At 49.0% G+C, this 15,920-nt stretch overlaps 1 protein-coding gene across 1 annotated transcript in view; it reads left to right on the top strand.

Annotated features, from left to right (window-relative positions):
• Positions 1–1,832: 1,832 nt before the first annotated feature.
• MCMBP (minichromosome maintenance complex binding protein) overlaps positions 1,833–15,920 on the top strand; it is a 39,875-nt gene continuing 25,787 nt past the window's right edge. The window contains exons 1-2 of the mRNA XM_049764456.1: positions 1,833–1,931; positions 15,628–15,713. Of these exons, the coding sequence (XP_049620413.1) occupies positions 1,874–1,931; positions 15,628–15,713 (144 nt within the window). The 5' untranslated portion in view covers positions 1,833–1,873. The remainder of the gene's footprint in view (positions 1,932–15,627; positions 15,714–15,920) is intronic.

The raw sequence follows: 15,920 nt of genomic DNA, 5'->3' as shown, positions 1-15,920 counted from the left end.
TGAGGATTTGGGGGCTACCAGGACTTTACCTGAATTTGTTCAGGGGCCTCGAAGTTGTGCCTTGCCACAAAGGTGGTATGTAGTGCTGGGGATCAAAATTGGGGCATATCTGGCACGTGTCTCTCCCAGCTGCTGATCCCCAACTTGCTCCCTACTTCTTCTTTGTTTTTGCTTTGGGGCCATACCCAGTGGCGTTCAGGGGTCACTCACTCCTGGCAGACTTAGGGAACCATATGGATTGCCAGCGATCGAACCTGTGTCTGCTGCATGCAAGGCAAACCACCCTTCCTGCTTTGCTATGGTTCCGGCCCCAGAAGTGGTTTATGCCTGAATGTAGCTATCTCCTACAGCTACTTTCTCAAGATCTCAGCCAAAGGCTGCCCTAGCTGATCTTTTGTATGAGCTGGTGCCACCAGCTTTGATCTGGGGCACCCTGACAAGGGTTGCTGCCAGGAACTTCGACTTTGCTTCCTGCCACTGTCCTTCCCAGTGTCCAGGGCCAGTTTGGCAAGCAGAGTCAAAGGGCTGGGCTGGGCTGCAGGGTGCCCTCATTAGAGTGCCAGCCTTCCAAAGCTGGGTTGGGGCTGGGAGATGGTTTGATGGCTGAGCCCACTTTTGCACTTCGGGAAAAACCCCTAAGCTTGGAGCCTGAACCTCTCCCTTTGAGATAGGCTAGACTCAAGAGTGTCCTTGGAATCTGTAATCTAGCTGCCTTGTTGCCTTCCCCAGCAGGATCAAGTGAGAAAGTAGACAGTGTTAGACGTAGGGCTAGGTGGCCAGTAAGGACCAAACCTGCAAACTGAAGATGTGGGCAGGCGCCTTAAGCTGTTTTTCCACTTATTTCACCCACAGATGACACTTTCTTTTAAGTCACATTTATTTAGTTTTTGGGCCACATCCGGCTGCGTTTAGGGGTTACTCCTGGCTCTGCACTCAGAAATCAGTCCTAGCAGGCTCAAGGGAGCCTATAGGACGCCGGCAATGGAACCCGGGTCTGCTCCCAGATGACACTTTCAAAGGTGTCTTTGAGCTGGTGCTTTGGGACTGTGTCAGGCTCTAACCCCAGAGCAGACGAGGCCCAGTGCTCCTTTTTTTCTTTTTTTGGTCTTTGCAAAGGTCGCACCCGGCAGTGCTTAGGGGTCCCTCCTGGCTCTGTGCTCAGAAATCGCTCCTGGCAAAATCGGAGGACCATATAGGGTGCCGGGATTCGAACCACCGTCCTTGTGCATGAAAGGCAAAGTCCTACCTCCATGCTACGTCTCCGGCCCCCAAAAACCTTTACATAGTGGGCCTCATTCTCCATGTGCGATTTTTATTTATTTATTTTTTTTGGTTTTGTGGTCCCACCCACCTGGCTCTGCGCTCAGGAATTGCTCTGGGCAGGCCTGGGGGGGACCGTACGGGACGCCGGGATTTGAACCACCGACCTTCTGCACGCAAAGCAACCGCCCTACCTCCGGGGAGAACCAGCCCCGCACTGAAGAGCCAGCCTCCTCCCCGCGCCGCCTCCAAGGGCACTTCCGGCGTGCCCGAGGCCGCGCATGCCCTCTGCCGCGCCCGCCTCCAAGATGGCGCTCGCCCCGCCCCTCCTGGCCCCGCCCCTCCCCGGCCCCGCCCTCCTCCGCGGGGCCGCGCGCCGCGCGCGCTCCCGCCCGCCCTCACTCGCCGCGCGAGCTCCACCCAGGCAGGTCGCGGGCCGCGCGGTCGGTCGGTCGGACGGTCGGTCGGTCGCGGCGCCAGTTTCCCGCCATTGTGCGAGGGGGCCGCGGCTGGGCGGCGCCGTTCCGGGGGCGGCTGAGGGGCAGCGGAAGGGCCGGGCGACGGACGCAGAGCCGAGGAGCTGGACGCCGGGCCGCGCCGGGCCGCGGGCGCGATGCCGTGCGGGGAAGACTGGCTCGGGCGGCCGCTGGGCGTCGTGCAGGGCTGCTTCGGTGAGTGGCCGAGCCCGGGCCCGGCCCGGCCGCGCGTGGCCCCCCAGGCCGCACGCAGCGCGCCTCTGGAGGCGAGGACCGGCCGGGCCCGGCTCGTCAGCGCGTGGCCCCGCCAGCCCCAAGTTGCCGCGAGGGGCGCGGGCGTGGGCAGCCCGGGCCGGGCCGGGCCGGGCCGAGGGGCGGCGGGCGCTCGCGATCGGGCGTCGGAGGCGCAGCCCCGGCCCCACCCCGGGGCTCCCCGCGCCTCCGGGGCCTCTCGGAGCGGCCAGGCGGCGACCCGAAGGAAACTCTCCCCGCCCGCAGGACCCTGGCCCGGCCGGTGCCCGAGTTTGGCCAAGCCTGGAGCGAGACAGCTTCGGGAAATGAGTGCTGGGCGTGGGCGCAGGCGGCCTGAGAAGAAATAAAGCTGTGTGTGTGTGTGTGTGTGTGTGTTTAGGGAAAGCTACAAAATAAGGACAAGTGTGTGTGTTTAGGGGAAGCTACAAAATAAGGACAAGTGTGTGTGTGTTTAGGGGAAGCTACAGAATAAGGACGTGTGTGTGTGTGTGTGTGTGTGTGTGTGTGTGTTTAGGGGAAGCTACAAAATAAGGACAAGCGAGCAAATACCGCACCCAGGGTGCGCTGCCGAAAGGGGACCCGTTTGTGCCCCCTGTCATGTCAGGCCATGGGTGTCCTAGGTAGGGGGGGAATTCCCATCTCAACTGCCCCCTTCAGAGGGTGCAGATGTCGACAGCTGCGGAGAAGCGTGGCCAAGTTTCGAAGTTTGGGCGCTCCTGACAGGTTGAGAAAGAAATGGTTGCGAAATCGCTTTTTCTTTGAGCCGGGACTGTCCTGATGGTTAGGGAGTTTTTCGTCTCCGAAGTACTTGTTCTAAGGGGCACGTCCCAGACAGGCAGAAGGTTGTTTGTGTTGGAGTTGTTGGCTTGATGGGAATTTTGGTGAAATTGCTGAGGGCAGGGACGTTGCTGGGCCTTCCACTTCCCACTGTCTTATTCCGCTTTCTTCTGTGCCCACAAATATTGCAAAAACGATTATTTTTGTTTTGGGGCCACACCCAGCAATGCTCAGGGGTTACTCCAGGCTCTGCACTTAGGACTCACTCTGGTGGTGCTTGGGGGACCATTTGGGGTGCCAGAGATCTAAACCTGGTCAGCCTCAAGCAAGGTACCTTATCTGCTTTCCTATCTATCGCTCTGGACCCAAAATGTTTCAGGGCTATCCAGTGGTGCTCAGGGCTTACTCCTGGCTTTGCACTGAGGGCTCTGTTGTGACCATATTGGATGCTGGACACAAACCTAAACCGTCCTACCCACTGTACTATCTCGTTGGACCCATATTTTGAAACACACCAGCATTAGTGGTATGTTTGAGAAGCGAGTTGATTCAACTCTTGGGTTTGGTTGTAACTTAACTTGGGTATGTGGGGGGTTTTTTTGCGGGGGGGGGGCATATGGAATGCCAGAGTTCCAAACCTGGGGCTGGTGGCTGGCCAAGTGCAAGGTAAGTTCCCTACTTTTTGTGCTATTGTTCCAGCCTCCAGGAAGCAATTTCCAATTTAAAAGTTTTGTTTTGGGGGCCCGGAGAGATAGCCCAGCGGCGTTTGCCTTGCAAGCAGCCGATCCAGGACCAAAAGTGGTTGGTTCGAATCCCGGTGTCCCATAGGGTCCCCCGTGCCTGCCAGGAGCTATTTCTGAGCAGACAGCCAGGAGTAACCCCTGAGCAACGCCGGGTGTGGCCCCAAAACACAAAAAAAAAGTTTTGTTTTGGTTTTGGGTTTTTTGTTTGTTTGTTTGTTTTTTGGATTTTGGGTCACACCCGGTGGCGCTCAGGGGTTACTCCTGGTCTAAGCTCAGAAATCGCTTCTGGCAGACTCCGGGGAACCATATGAGATGCCGGGATTCAAACCACTGTCCTGCCTGCAAGGCAAACGCCTTACCTCCATGCTATCTTTCTGGCCTCTCAATTTTTTTTTTTGTTTTTTTGTTTTTGGACCACACCTGGCAGTGCTCAGGGGTTACTCCTGGCTGTCTGCTCAGAAATAGCTCCTGGCAGGCACGGGGGACCCTATGGGACACCGGGATTCGAACCAACCACCTTTGGTCCTGGATCGGCTGCTTGCAAGGCAAACGCCGCTATGCTATCTCTCCGGGCCCCTGCCTCTCAAATTTAAAAGTTTTTGTGCCTCTCAAATTTAAAAGTTTTTGTAGCTATATGCAAGACAAGTGCCTTAACACCTGTAGTTGTTTTGTTTTCTTTTTTCCTTTCAGTTATTGACTCATTCCTGGCAGCGCTCAGGGATCACTCCTAAGCAGTGCTGGGGTACTATATGGGGCATTGGAAGTTGAACCCTGGTTGGTCATTTGCAAGGCAAGCGGCTTACTTGCTGTACTATCATCCCTGTGATAATTTTCTGTAAAGAGACAGACAAATTGGCTGTGTGTGTGTGTGTGTGTGTGTGTGTGTGTGTGTGTGTGTGTGTGTGTGTGTAGAGACAGAGACAGATACATAGAAACAAGATGGTTTTTATTGAATGAAACTAATTTAGAAGGATATGAAAATGGGGAGTAAAGGAACACATATTCAGGAGAGAACAAAAGCTTGAAAGAACCACCAGCCAAGGAGAGAAAGAAATGAGCATGTGAGAACCATGTTCAAAGGAGAACCTGGGCTCAAAGACCAAGCTGAGCCCCTGAAGTCTGTGCCTTGGGCCGACGCCTGGCCAGACACTGCTCCACAACTGAGAATCTAGGTGGGTGACCAGTGGTTTTCAGGCTTTCTAATAGACAGGATCCAGGCCCTGAACTGTCATTGATCACCACTGTTATGAGCCATCTCTCCAGTCCCAAAATCATTTTTTCATTTTGGCTGCGCTGGACTGCTCCCTCCTCTGTGCTCAGTCATTGCTCCCGGAGATGCTGGGATCCTGGGCTTGAACCCAGTCCTGCACCCAAAGCTGCACTCAGCCCATCAAGTATTTCTCTCTGGCCCCGAAAAGGAAAAGTTACTAGAACTACTTAACGAATTAACAACTGTTGTTTAGGAGTAGGAATGCTTATTAAATTAACTCTTTGACTTTTGGATTCAGATTATTATTTGGTTAGTATCAGAATGCTGCAGTTATATCTAGCCAAACTAGTTTTGGTTGTTCTCTCCCTCTCTGCCCCCCAATGCACTGGTGTGTGAGAACACTAATTTATTGTGTGCGTTTTATTTTATTTTCCGGAAGGGTCTTGGTGGTTAGACCTCACCTGGTTGTGTTTAAGGGTTATCCTGGCTCTGTTAGGAATGACCTCACCTGTGATGTTTATGGGCTATTCAGGCTCTGCTCAGGTGATGTCGGCTTGAACTAGAGTTGTGAACTAGGGTTGGCTGGGAGCAAGGTAAGCTTGATTTACAAAAAAGAAAATTTAACTAAAGTCTGCTTTTTTATTACCATGGTTCTGAATGTACCAGATTGAGTCCTCACCGTGTGACCAGAGGGACAGTATAGCAGGCATGTAGGCCTCTTGGCTTTGCACACAACTCATCCTCAGCACCTTGGTCCCCCAAGCTTCACTGTAAGTGTCCTTGAGCACAGAGACAGGAGTAACCCATGAGCATAGTCAGGTGTGGGACCCCCATCCCCCACTCAAAACCAAATCAAGACAAAAAATAATTTGTGACAAGGTGGATGACTTGGTCTCCTCAAGACTGGGGGTTCAACTGGAAAGCTGGGCCGGATCCATTCCTTAGGCTTTGCTCATCTCTGCCACCTCTCATCTTCCTTTACTCCACAGCTTCCAGGTGTTCTTGTCCTTTCCACCCACCTCCCTAGCGTCCTTATGTGAATCCCAGATTCCTGGCCCCTAAGTCTGGTCCGTCTGCATGGAGACCACTGGCTGCTTGGGTGGGATGAGGGAAGCCTAGATCTCAGACATAGGGTCCTTTTCTGATGTGAGGGCACTGGACTGGGTGGCTGTGGCTGTGGCAAAGGCAAACATTGGCATCTAGGAAATATCTAGTTATTATATCAGTTGCCCAATGGCTTAGAAAATGTTATTAAACACTATTTTGTTGTTTATTGACATTGAAGTCACCACTTTGAGCTGCTCCTGATTTTGTTCTTTTTTTTTTTTTTTTTTTTTGGTTTTGGGCCACACCCGACATTGCTCAGGGGTTACTCCTGGCTATCTGCTCAGAAATAGCTCCTGGCAGGCACGGGGACCATATGGGACACCGGGATTCAAACCAACCACCTTTGGTCCTGGATCAGCTGCTTGCAAGGCAAACACCGCTGTGCTATCTCTCCGGGCCCAATTTTGTTCTTTTTTTAATGGTCTGAGTCAGGGTGAGTGGGTGTGGGAAGGGTGTCCTGGCCAGGATGGTTTCTGTCTTCTGCATGGAGATGCCAGGAGACATGCCAGCCAGGGAACTGGAAGAGTGGTGTGGAAATGAATGAATGAGTGTGAGTATATCATAAAGGATAGACCTGTCTTGGGCTTAGTTTAGTTGGCAGCAGGGGCCACACTCTGCAGTGCTTGACTGCTTCTCCCAGCCTTGTTTGGAGAACCATAGGCACCTGAGACCAAACCGAGGCCTCTCACAAACAAAACATTTGTACTCTTTGGAGCGATTTCCCAGGCCCCTGGTTGGTGCTTTGTGACCAGACAGTGACACAGGAAACTAATCCTAATTTGTATGGATTGAACCTATGTCAGTTTTGGTAGACATCGTTTTGCTCAGATTAGGCAGTTTCCATGTATCTGCTGATGTCAGGTGAGGACTCTATGTACTTCTCATTCAGTTTTGCTATGAATCTAAAACCAGACCAAGAGAGGCAGGGGAGGGAGTAACAGCCTCAAGTGGAGGTGAAACACTTAGAATAAGGAGTTCACTCTTGATGAAACTAGATTAATTTGGGAAGACATGTTGACAAGAATGAATATTTGTTGAGATGAAATATAGAATATTCCCCTCCTTTTTTTGGTTTTTGGGTCACACCCGCCTGCACTCAGAAATTGCTCCTGACTCGGGGGACCATATGGGATGCCAAGGATCGAACCCAGGTCCATCCCGGTCGGCCACGTGCAAGGCAAATGCTCTACTGCTGTGCTATCGCACTGACCTCTTTCTCCTTTTGGGGGGGGGCACGGGAACTCATTGTTGTTCAGGGGTTACCCCTGGGTCCTTGGGATGCACTCAGGTATCACTCTTGGTAGTGCTTGGTGAACTATGGGTTGATGGGGATCGAACCTAGATTGGTCTTATGCAAGCCCTGCCCACAGTATTATTGCTCCAGCCAGCCCCAAGTGCTTTTTTTTTTTTTTTTTTTTTTTTGGTTTTTGGGTCACTCCTGGCAGGCTCACGGGACCATATGGGATGCTGGGATTCGAACCACTGACCTTGTGCATGAAAGGCAAATGCCTGACCTCCATGCTATTTCTCCGGCCCCATCGAAGTGCTTTTTGTTTTGTTTTGTTTTGTTTTGTTTTTGTTTTGGGGCCATACCTGGCGGTGCTCAGGGCTCACTCCTGGCTGTCTGCTCAGAAATGGCTCCTTGCAGGCTCGGGGGACCATATGGGACACTGGGATTCAAACCAACCACCTTTGGTCCTGGATCGGCTGCTTGTAAGGCAAACGCCGCTGTGCTGTCTCTCCGGGCCCCCAGGTGCTTATTTTTATTTCCAGTTTTCCGTACTCAGTGGCATGTGGGGAAGCAGATGGGTCATTTGTTTTGACCTTACACATGCAATCATTGTAATCACTTAGTTGTTCTGGAGCTTGTGTATTCTTCTGGATTTAAAACATTTATGAGGGGGACCCACACCCAGCGATGCTCAGGGGTTACTCCTTGCTATGGGCTCAGAAATCACTCCTGGCTTGGGGACCATATGGGACGCGGGGGCATTTAACCGCAGTTCGTCCTAAGCAAGTGCTTGCAAGGCAGACGCCTTACCTCTAGCGCCACCACTCCAGCCCCTAAAACTTTTTTTTCCATTTATTTTTATTTCTTGGTTTTTGGGCCACATTCAGTGACACTCAGGGGTTAATCCTGGCTCGGAGGATCATATGGGGACACCGGGGATCAAACTGCAGTTCGTCCTAGGTCAGCCGCATGCCAGGCAAACGCCCTACTGCTGTGCCACTGCTCCGACCCCTAAGACATTTTATTTTATTTTGGATTTTGGGCCATACCCAGCGGCGCACATCCTGGCTCTGCACTCAGAAATCGCTCCTAGCAGACTCAGGGGGCCATATGGGATGTCAGGGATCGAACCAGGTCAGCCACGCCTGTCCCAGGTCGATAAACACCCTACGGCTTTGCTGTCTCTCCAGCCCCCCAAACATTTCTTTTTAATTGAGGCATTGTGATTTACAGAGTTGTTTGTGATTGAATTTCAGACATATGATGTTCCAACACATTTGGGTTTTCTATATGGAAAATAATGTCATCTACAAAGTTCAGTTTTCCCTTCTCCCATCTGCATGCCTTTTTTTGTTTATTTTGAGACAGTTTGTGTCTTGGGATTCTTTTTCATTGCTCTGTCCATTTTGTCAGTCCCTGTGTGCATAACTAAAGTTCATAGTGTTTACATTCTGTCTCTGACTATAATCTTTGTCCTTTTTATAAAGGTTAAAAGTCAGCGAATAGCAGCTACATTTTAATGATTGTGTAATTTTCCTTTGCAGCACCTACTTGGATGTTTGGACCAGTAGGGAAAGAAGTATTATCTTAACATTCAAGTACTTTCTGCTATAGGATAGTGTTTCTAGGGTAAAGGTCAAATGATTTTTCTTACTTCAAGGTTCTCTATCAAGCCATTATCTATAACATCATATTAGTACACTTACTTTGGCTTTATGAAACACCTAGTTGCATATTCTTTATGAAAGTCTTTTGCTCTCAGGGGTCATTCACAATCATAGGTGATGCCTGGAATTGAACCTGAATTGTGCAATACAAGCACCCTATTGCTCTTCCACTCTACAGTCTTTTTATTTTTTGTTTGTTTGTTTGTTTTTGGGTCACATCCAGCAGCGCTCAGGGGTTACTCCTGGCTCTATGCTCAGAAATCGCTCCTGGCAGGCTCAGGGGACCATAATGGAATGCCGGGATTCAAACCACCGACCTTCAGAGGTCTCAAACTCGAGGCCCGAGGGCCATTTGTGGCCCTCCGTACAACATTTTGTGGCCCTGCCCTAGAGGAATCTTTTTGTTTGTTAGTTTGTTTGTTTGTTTGTTTTTGGGCCACACCCAGCATTGCTCAGGGGTTACTCCTGGCTGTCTGCTCAGAAATAGCTCCTGGAAGGCACGGGGGACCATGTGGGACACCGGGATTTGAACCAACCACCTCTGGTCCTGGATTGGCTGCTTGCAAGGCAGACGCCGCTGTGCTATCTTTAAAATATATATATTTACCATACCTGTGAGGCTTAGGGAACCTTCTGGATGCTGGAGATAGAACCCAAGCCTGGGTGGGCTTGGCTCAAGGCAAATGCTCTTACCTGCAGTGCTGTTGCTCTGCTCCCCACTCCTCTATAATGTCTTATTGTGGTTGCTCTAGATTTTCTGGTAATGAGTTGTTCTCAGGTATTGGAGGAAGTTCAGCTACTTCTTGAACACATCTCTCTCTTGCAGTAACCGTGTTTCTTGGCCTGTTTCACTCTGGAGAAGCTTGAGTTCTCAAACATTTACTACATGGACTTCATCTCTCTCTCTCTCCCCTTACATCTTTTTTTTTTTTTTTGGTTTTTCGGCCACACTCATGTTTTGTTTTTGTTTTTTGTTTTTTGTTTTTTTTTTGTTTTTTTTTTGGGCCACACCCGGTAACGCTCAGGGGTTACTCCTGGCTATGCGCTCAGAAGTCGCTCCTGGCTTGGGGGACCATATGGGACGCCGGGGGATCGAACCACGGTCCGTCTCCTAGGCTAGCGCAGGTAAGGCAGGCACCTTACCTCGAGCGCCACCGCCCGGCCCCTTTTTTTTTTTTTCATGTTTTGTTTTTGAACCACACCCTGTGATGCTCAGGGGTTACTCCTGGCTATGCACTCAGAAATTGCTCCTGGCTTGGGGAACCATATGGGATGCCGGGGGATTGAACCGAGGTTTGTCTTAGGCTAGCGCATGCAAGACTGATGCCTTACCCTTGCGGCACCACTCCAACCCCTCTCCTCACATCTTTCTAAATAAATTTCCAGAAAAACGAAATTGTTTCACCAAAGGAAAATAAAAGAGAAAAGTCCACCAGATTTATTTTGCTCAGTTCCAGAACTTTTATTTATTGTGAGGCATGTGAGAATTCATTTTTCTTTTTTTTTTTTTTGTGGTTTTTGGGTCACACCCGGCAGTGCTCAGGGGTTATTCCTGGCTCCAGGCTCAGAAATTGCTCCTGGCAGGCACGGGGGACCATATGGGACGCTGGGATTCAAACCGATGACCTCCTGCATGAAAGGCAAACGCCTTACCTCCATGCTATCTCTCCAGCCCCGAGAATTCATTTTTCTTTTTCACTTCTTTCCAAATGAGATTTTTGCTGCCTTTTATTAAACACTTGTGGAATTTGTCAAAAACTGAACATTTTCTGGATTTGGGCATTTCATGGGTTTTAAAGGAACAATTAGCTACTGTTCTTTTGTTTCTTTCATATTGGTCATACAATGTTCTTTGACCAAATGGTGATAAAAATAAAAACTCAAACTGCTAATCTTGTTCCCATTTTTGCAAATCATGTTTTTTCAGGAATTTATCTCTTTTATATGACTTTTTCAATTTATGATTTATAGTTATATCTATCTAGTTCCTTATTCTATATGTATACCGTTTCCCTTTAAAATATTTAAAATATTTTTCAGTCTTTTTGCTAAATATTTTTTCCTATTGCTGGTAATATTTTTTATTTTCGTTTTCTTTGGACCTTTTGGAGGGAGGATTGGGCCATACCCTCTGTGCTCCGTAAGGACTTTTCTGATAGGAGCTCGGAGAACTGTAAGTGATTAGGATCAAGCCAGAGTTGGCTATGTGTAGGTAGGCAAGCTCCTTAACTCCAGTACTGTTACGCCAGCCCCAACGCCTCTTTAAATTTGGGATGAGCTCCATAGTTTGCATTTTCAACAACTACCCAGGTGGTACTAATAATGTTGCTTGTCCGGGGACCAATTTATTACAGCTGGCAATGATTCCAACCCCCACCATAGCTACATGGACTGGCTTGAAAGCTAAAGAGGGTGCTGGCAGGAATTTGACTTTTTTCTTATTTTCTTTTCTTTCTTTCCTTTTTTTTTTTTGTTTTGTTTTGTTTTGTTTTTTGGGCCACACCCAATGGCACTTTGGGATTACTTTGGCTCTGGGCTCAGAAATGCTTCTGGCAGGATCAGGGGACCATATGGGATGCCTGGATCGAACCTGAGTCCATCCCAGGTCGGCAAAGTGCAAGGCAAAAGCCCTACCACTGTGCTATCACTCTGGCCCCTTTTCTTAAGTAAAAGAGTTTTGTTTTTTTTTGTTTACTCCTGGCTCTGTGATCCGAAAATGCTCCTAGCAGCCAAGGGGGACCATACGGAATACTGGGAATTGAACCACCATTCATCCTGGTTCTGCTGCATGCAAGGCAAATGCCCTGCTGCTGTGCTATCTCCAGCCCAGTATGAGTTTTATTTAATGATATGAGTATGAGTTTTATTTAATGATATGAGAGAAGAGAAAGGGCTCCGTGGAATAAATGAAAGGAATTATACACGCCCAAGTTGGGATCCAGGCAATTCCAGAATTGGAATAGATATTTTTTTCAGACCCTGCTCCAAAGCTGATATACATTTTCTTAGGTTTTTTGTTTTTATTTTGGGGCCATACCCAGCAGTGCTCAGGGGTTACAACTGGCTCTGCACGCAGAAATCGCTCCTGGCAGGCTCCAGGAACCTTATGGGATGCCAGGGATCGAACCCAGATTAGTTACATGCAAGGCAAATGCCCTACTTACTGTGCTGTTGCCCCTTACTTTCTATTTCCTTAGAATCTGTGATAAATGTTGGTGGTGTGTTGGCCAGCTAGGTTGCTGATAACTTTAGTTGATCTTTCACTCTTTTGGTCTTAGTTTTCATAAATTTCAAAGCCTGCTTTTCTTATCTTTGACGTGACATTTAAAAGTTTACTTTTGCTGTCATTTTTCTTTTTAAAGAATCACCAGAGAATGTTAAATCCAGGGTAGAGGGCAAGTTTCATGAAAATTACTTGCAGTGTCTTGTAATGTCTCTTAGATGGCTTATTAATTGGAAGAGAAAAATGAATGAACTCTCAGAACCAACAAGGTCAGGGCAACGAGCTTTCCATACACCAGGGCTCAAATCTGATCCCAGGCTCTGCTGCACTGCTTGGTGGGTCCTGAGTCTTCCGGCACTGCATTACTGGACCCCTGGCCTTGACCCATCTCTGCCCGTGCTGCTGGAAGTAGCTGTGTAGGCCTTCCTGCAACCCTCCCATCGGTGAAGCTAACTCGGGACTGAGGATGTGGCTCAAGTGCTAGAGCACCTTGTTTGAGGCCCTTCTTTTTTTTTTTTTTTTTTTTGGTTTTTGGGCCACACCCAGTAATGCTCAGGGGTTACTCCTGGCTATGTGCTCAGAAGTTGCTCCTGGCTTGGGGGACCATATGGGACACTGGGGGATCGAACCGCGGTCCGTCCAAGGCTAGCGCAGGCACCTTACCTTTAGCGCCACCGCCCGGCCCTAAGGCCCTTCTTTGACCCCCGATGACTGTCTCTCCCCTGAACTCACTGGCAGGGACATATAATAGCCAAAAGAGAATTGGCTCCAGGATTGTAAAGGGTCAGAATCTATGCCGACATGGGGGGTGGGCAAAGCACCTTACCTGGCTCAAGGCTTCTGGGGTTTTTCACTAAGAAATTCAATGTGGGTAAGTGTGCTGCCAGGGACACGTTAAAAAAAGATGGGGGCCACACCTGTCAGTGCTTAGGGCTTACTTCTGACTCTGCTCAGGTCTCACTGGTTGTGCTCAGAAAACCATATGGGATGTTGGGGATCCAGTCCAGGAGTGCTGCATGCAAAGACAAGTGTGTAACTGTACCAGACCCTGCTGTTGGTTTTGAATTAAATTTGGGTCATTTTGTGTTCAGAAACCTTTCACAGTTGCCAGTTTTTCAAGACCCATCTGGAGTCATGACCCACAGTTGATGAAGCTGGGATCTAGATTATGTCTTTACCCCAGAACAAATACCTTATTTAGTCACCTGGTTGGGAATATAGAATTTAAACAGTCTGATCTCAAGAAACCTCACCCAGACCCATAGTGAAGAATTTCCTCTGTGTGTGTGTGTGTGTGTGTGTGTGTGTGTGTGTGTGTGTGTGTGTTTAAACAGAGCTTGTGTTCAGTCTTAAGTATGAGCATCACAAAAGAGGACAAGAAAGCTCAGAATGCTAGGGCACATGTTTTGCATGTGGAAGCCCCAGATCATCATACCCAACACTACACGTCCCCCTGGTGTATACCCCAAACCAACCATCCCACACCCATACCCAAAGATGCAGGTTGAAAACTGTTAAAGACAAAAGGGATTTGAAGACATAGAATATCTTTTTTGTTTTGGTTTGGTTTGGTTTTGGGGTCACACCTTGCAGTGCTCAGGGGGTTACTCCTGGCTCTATGCTCAGAAATCGCTCCTGGCAGACTTGGGGGACCATATGGGATGCCGGGATTTGAACCACCATTCTTCTGCATGCAAGGCAAACGCTTTACCTTCAAGCTATCTCTCCGGCCCCAACATAGAATTTCTTAATGGGTGGGCCAGAGCGGTGGCACAGCGGTAGGACATTTGCTTTGTACGTGGCTAACCTAGGACGGACCAGGACAGTCAGTCTTCTGGTATCCCATATGGTCCCCCAAGCCAGGTGCGATTTCTGAGCCCAGAGCCAGGAGTAACCCTGAGCATCACCGGATGTGGCCCAAAAACAAACAAAAAAAGAATATCTTAATGCATTATTTGAACTTGCACTGAAGGGAAAAAAGCACAATAATGACTAGCATGGAGGGGCTGGAGAGAGCACAGGACTTAAATCTGTAGGCTCCCACCTACCACTGCTGGGGGTCCCAGCTCCCTCCCTCCAGTAAGTACTGAGGGGCTGAGCAATAGCTCCACAGGCTCAGTGCCATCCCCAATACTGCATGCCCCCAGCATGGTAGGGCTATCTGAGAGTACAGGGCTGGCACTGTACGGAGCCAGAAGTAATCCCTGGGCATGGCCAGATATGTCCCCCAAACTGAAAAATATATATTGTGTGAAGGAGGTTGGAGTAATAGTACAGTGGGAGGGCAAACTTGCTTTGCATGCAGCTGACCCAGGTTCCATCCCTGGCATCCCATGTGTCCTCTGAGCTCCATCAGGAATACTTCCTGAGCACGCTGGGTCTGGTCCCAAAACAGAATAAAAAATTATGGGGCTGAAGTGATAGTACAGTGGTAAGGCATTTACCTTGCACGCAGCTGATTTGAACAGACAGTGGTTTGAATCTCAGCATCCCCTATGATCCCCCATGCCTGCGAGGAGCGACTTCTGACTCAACACACACACCCAATAAAAAGAAACAAAAATTATATATTTTGTGTGTATAATAAAATGTTTGGAAAAATATTTTAGAAATTGGGGAAGAGTATTGGTGTTCTTTGAGCTCTTAAGTGTGACCCTTTTTTGGGGGGGGGGTCACACCGGCAGCGCTCGGGTTACTCCTGACTCTACGCTCAGAAATCACTCCTGGCAGGCTCGGAGGACCATATGGGATGCCAGGATTCGAACAACAGTCCTTCTGCATGAAAGGCAAACGCCCTACCTCCATGCTATCTCTCTGGCCCCAAGTGTGACTTTTTGTTGTTTTTTGGGTCACTCCTGGCAGGCTCGGGGGACCATACGGAATGCCAGGAATCAATCCACAGTCCGTCCAGTGTTGGCCATGTGTAAGGCAAATGCTCTCTACTGCTGTGCTATCCCTCCAGCCCAGCCTTATTATTATTATTTTTGGGGGGGGGGTTTGGGCCACACCCGTTTGACGCTCAGGGGTTTACTCCTGGCTATGCGCTCAGAAATCACCCCTCGCTTGAGGGGACCATATGGGACACCGAGGGATCGAACCGCAGTCCGTCCTATGCTAGTGCTTTGCAAGGCAGACACCTTACCTCTAGCGCCACCTTCCTGGCCCCTTTATTTATTTATTTATTTATTTATTTATTTTAATTTAATTTAATTTTATAAATCCTCTTCAAAAGGCAGTGTAAAACACTTCATGCAGGGCCCGGAGAGATAGCACAGCGGTGTTTGCCTTGCAAGCAGCCGATCCAGGACCAAAGGTGGTTGGTTCGAATCCCGGTGTCCCATATGGTCCCCCGTGCCTGTCAGGAGCTATTTCTGAACAGACAGCCAGGAGTAACCCCTGAGCATCGCCAGGTGTGGCCCAAAAACAAAAACAAAACAAAACAAACAAACAAAAAAAAACACTTCATGCAGCTGAAAAGTTTTCACATTCTTCTCCAATACGCTTCCTTTCACACTCTAACTCTGGTGTGTGCAGCAAGTCACAGAGATTGGCTCTCAGAGCTGCAGGAGGCTGCCAAACTGATTTGTTGGTCGTCCCCACCCCCCTTGTAGATGTCCTCATACCAAACTGATGGGAAGTTTTGGAACATGGTCTCAGACTCTTTTTCTTTTTTCCTTTCAGCCCAAAATGGAGTGAATCCTGACTGGGAGAAGAAAGTGATTGACTTCTTTAAGGAAAAGCTGAAGGAAAATAATGCTCCCAAATGGGTAAGCTCAGCTTTGATTGGGTGGGGCAGGGTCTGCAGCTTTAGAGATTATCAGGGCATTAATAGGCATGTAAATAGCACAGGGACGTAGATGTGCTACTTTCTGTTCAAATGATCCTTACTGAAGATTGTAAGAGGGAGAGGGAACGGGAACACTTGGTTGCTTTGCATGCAGCAGACCTGGGTTTGACATGTATATGGTTCCCTG

Source organism: Suncus etruscus, chromosome 17, assembly GCF_024139225.1.
Source record: "Suncus etruscus isolate mSunEtr1 chromosome 17, mSunEtr1.pri.cur, whole genome shotgun sequence".
NCBI lineage: Eukaryota > Metazoa > Chordata > Mammalia > Eulipotyphla > Soricidae > Suncus > Suncus etruscus.
This window is presented reverse-complemented; position numbering and strand designations above follow the sequence as displayed.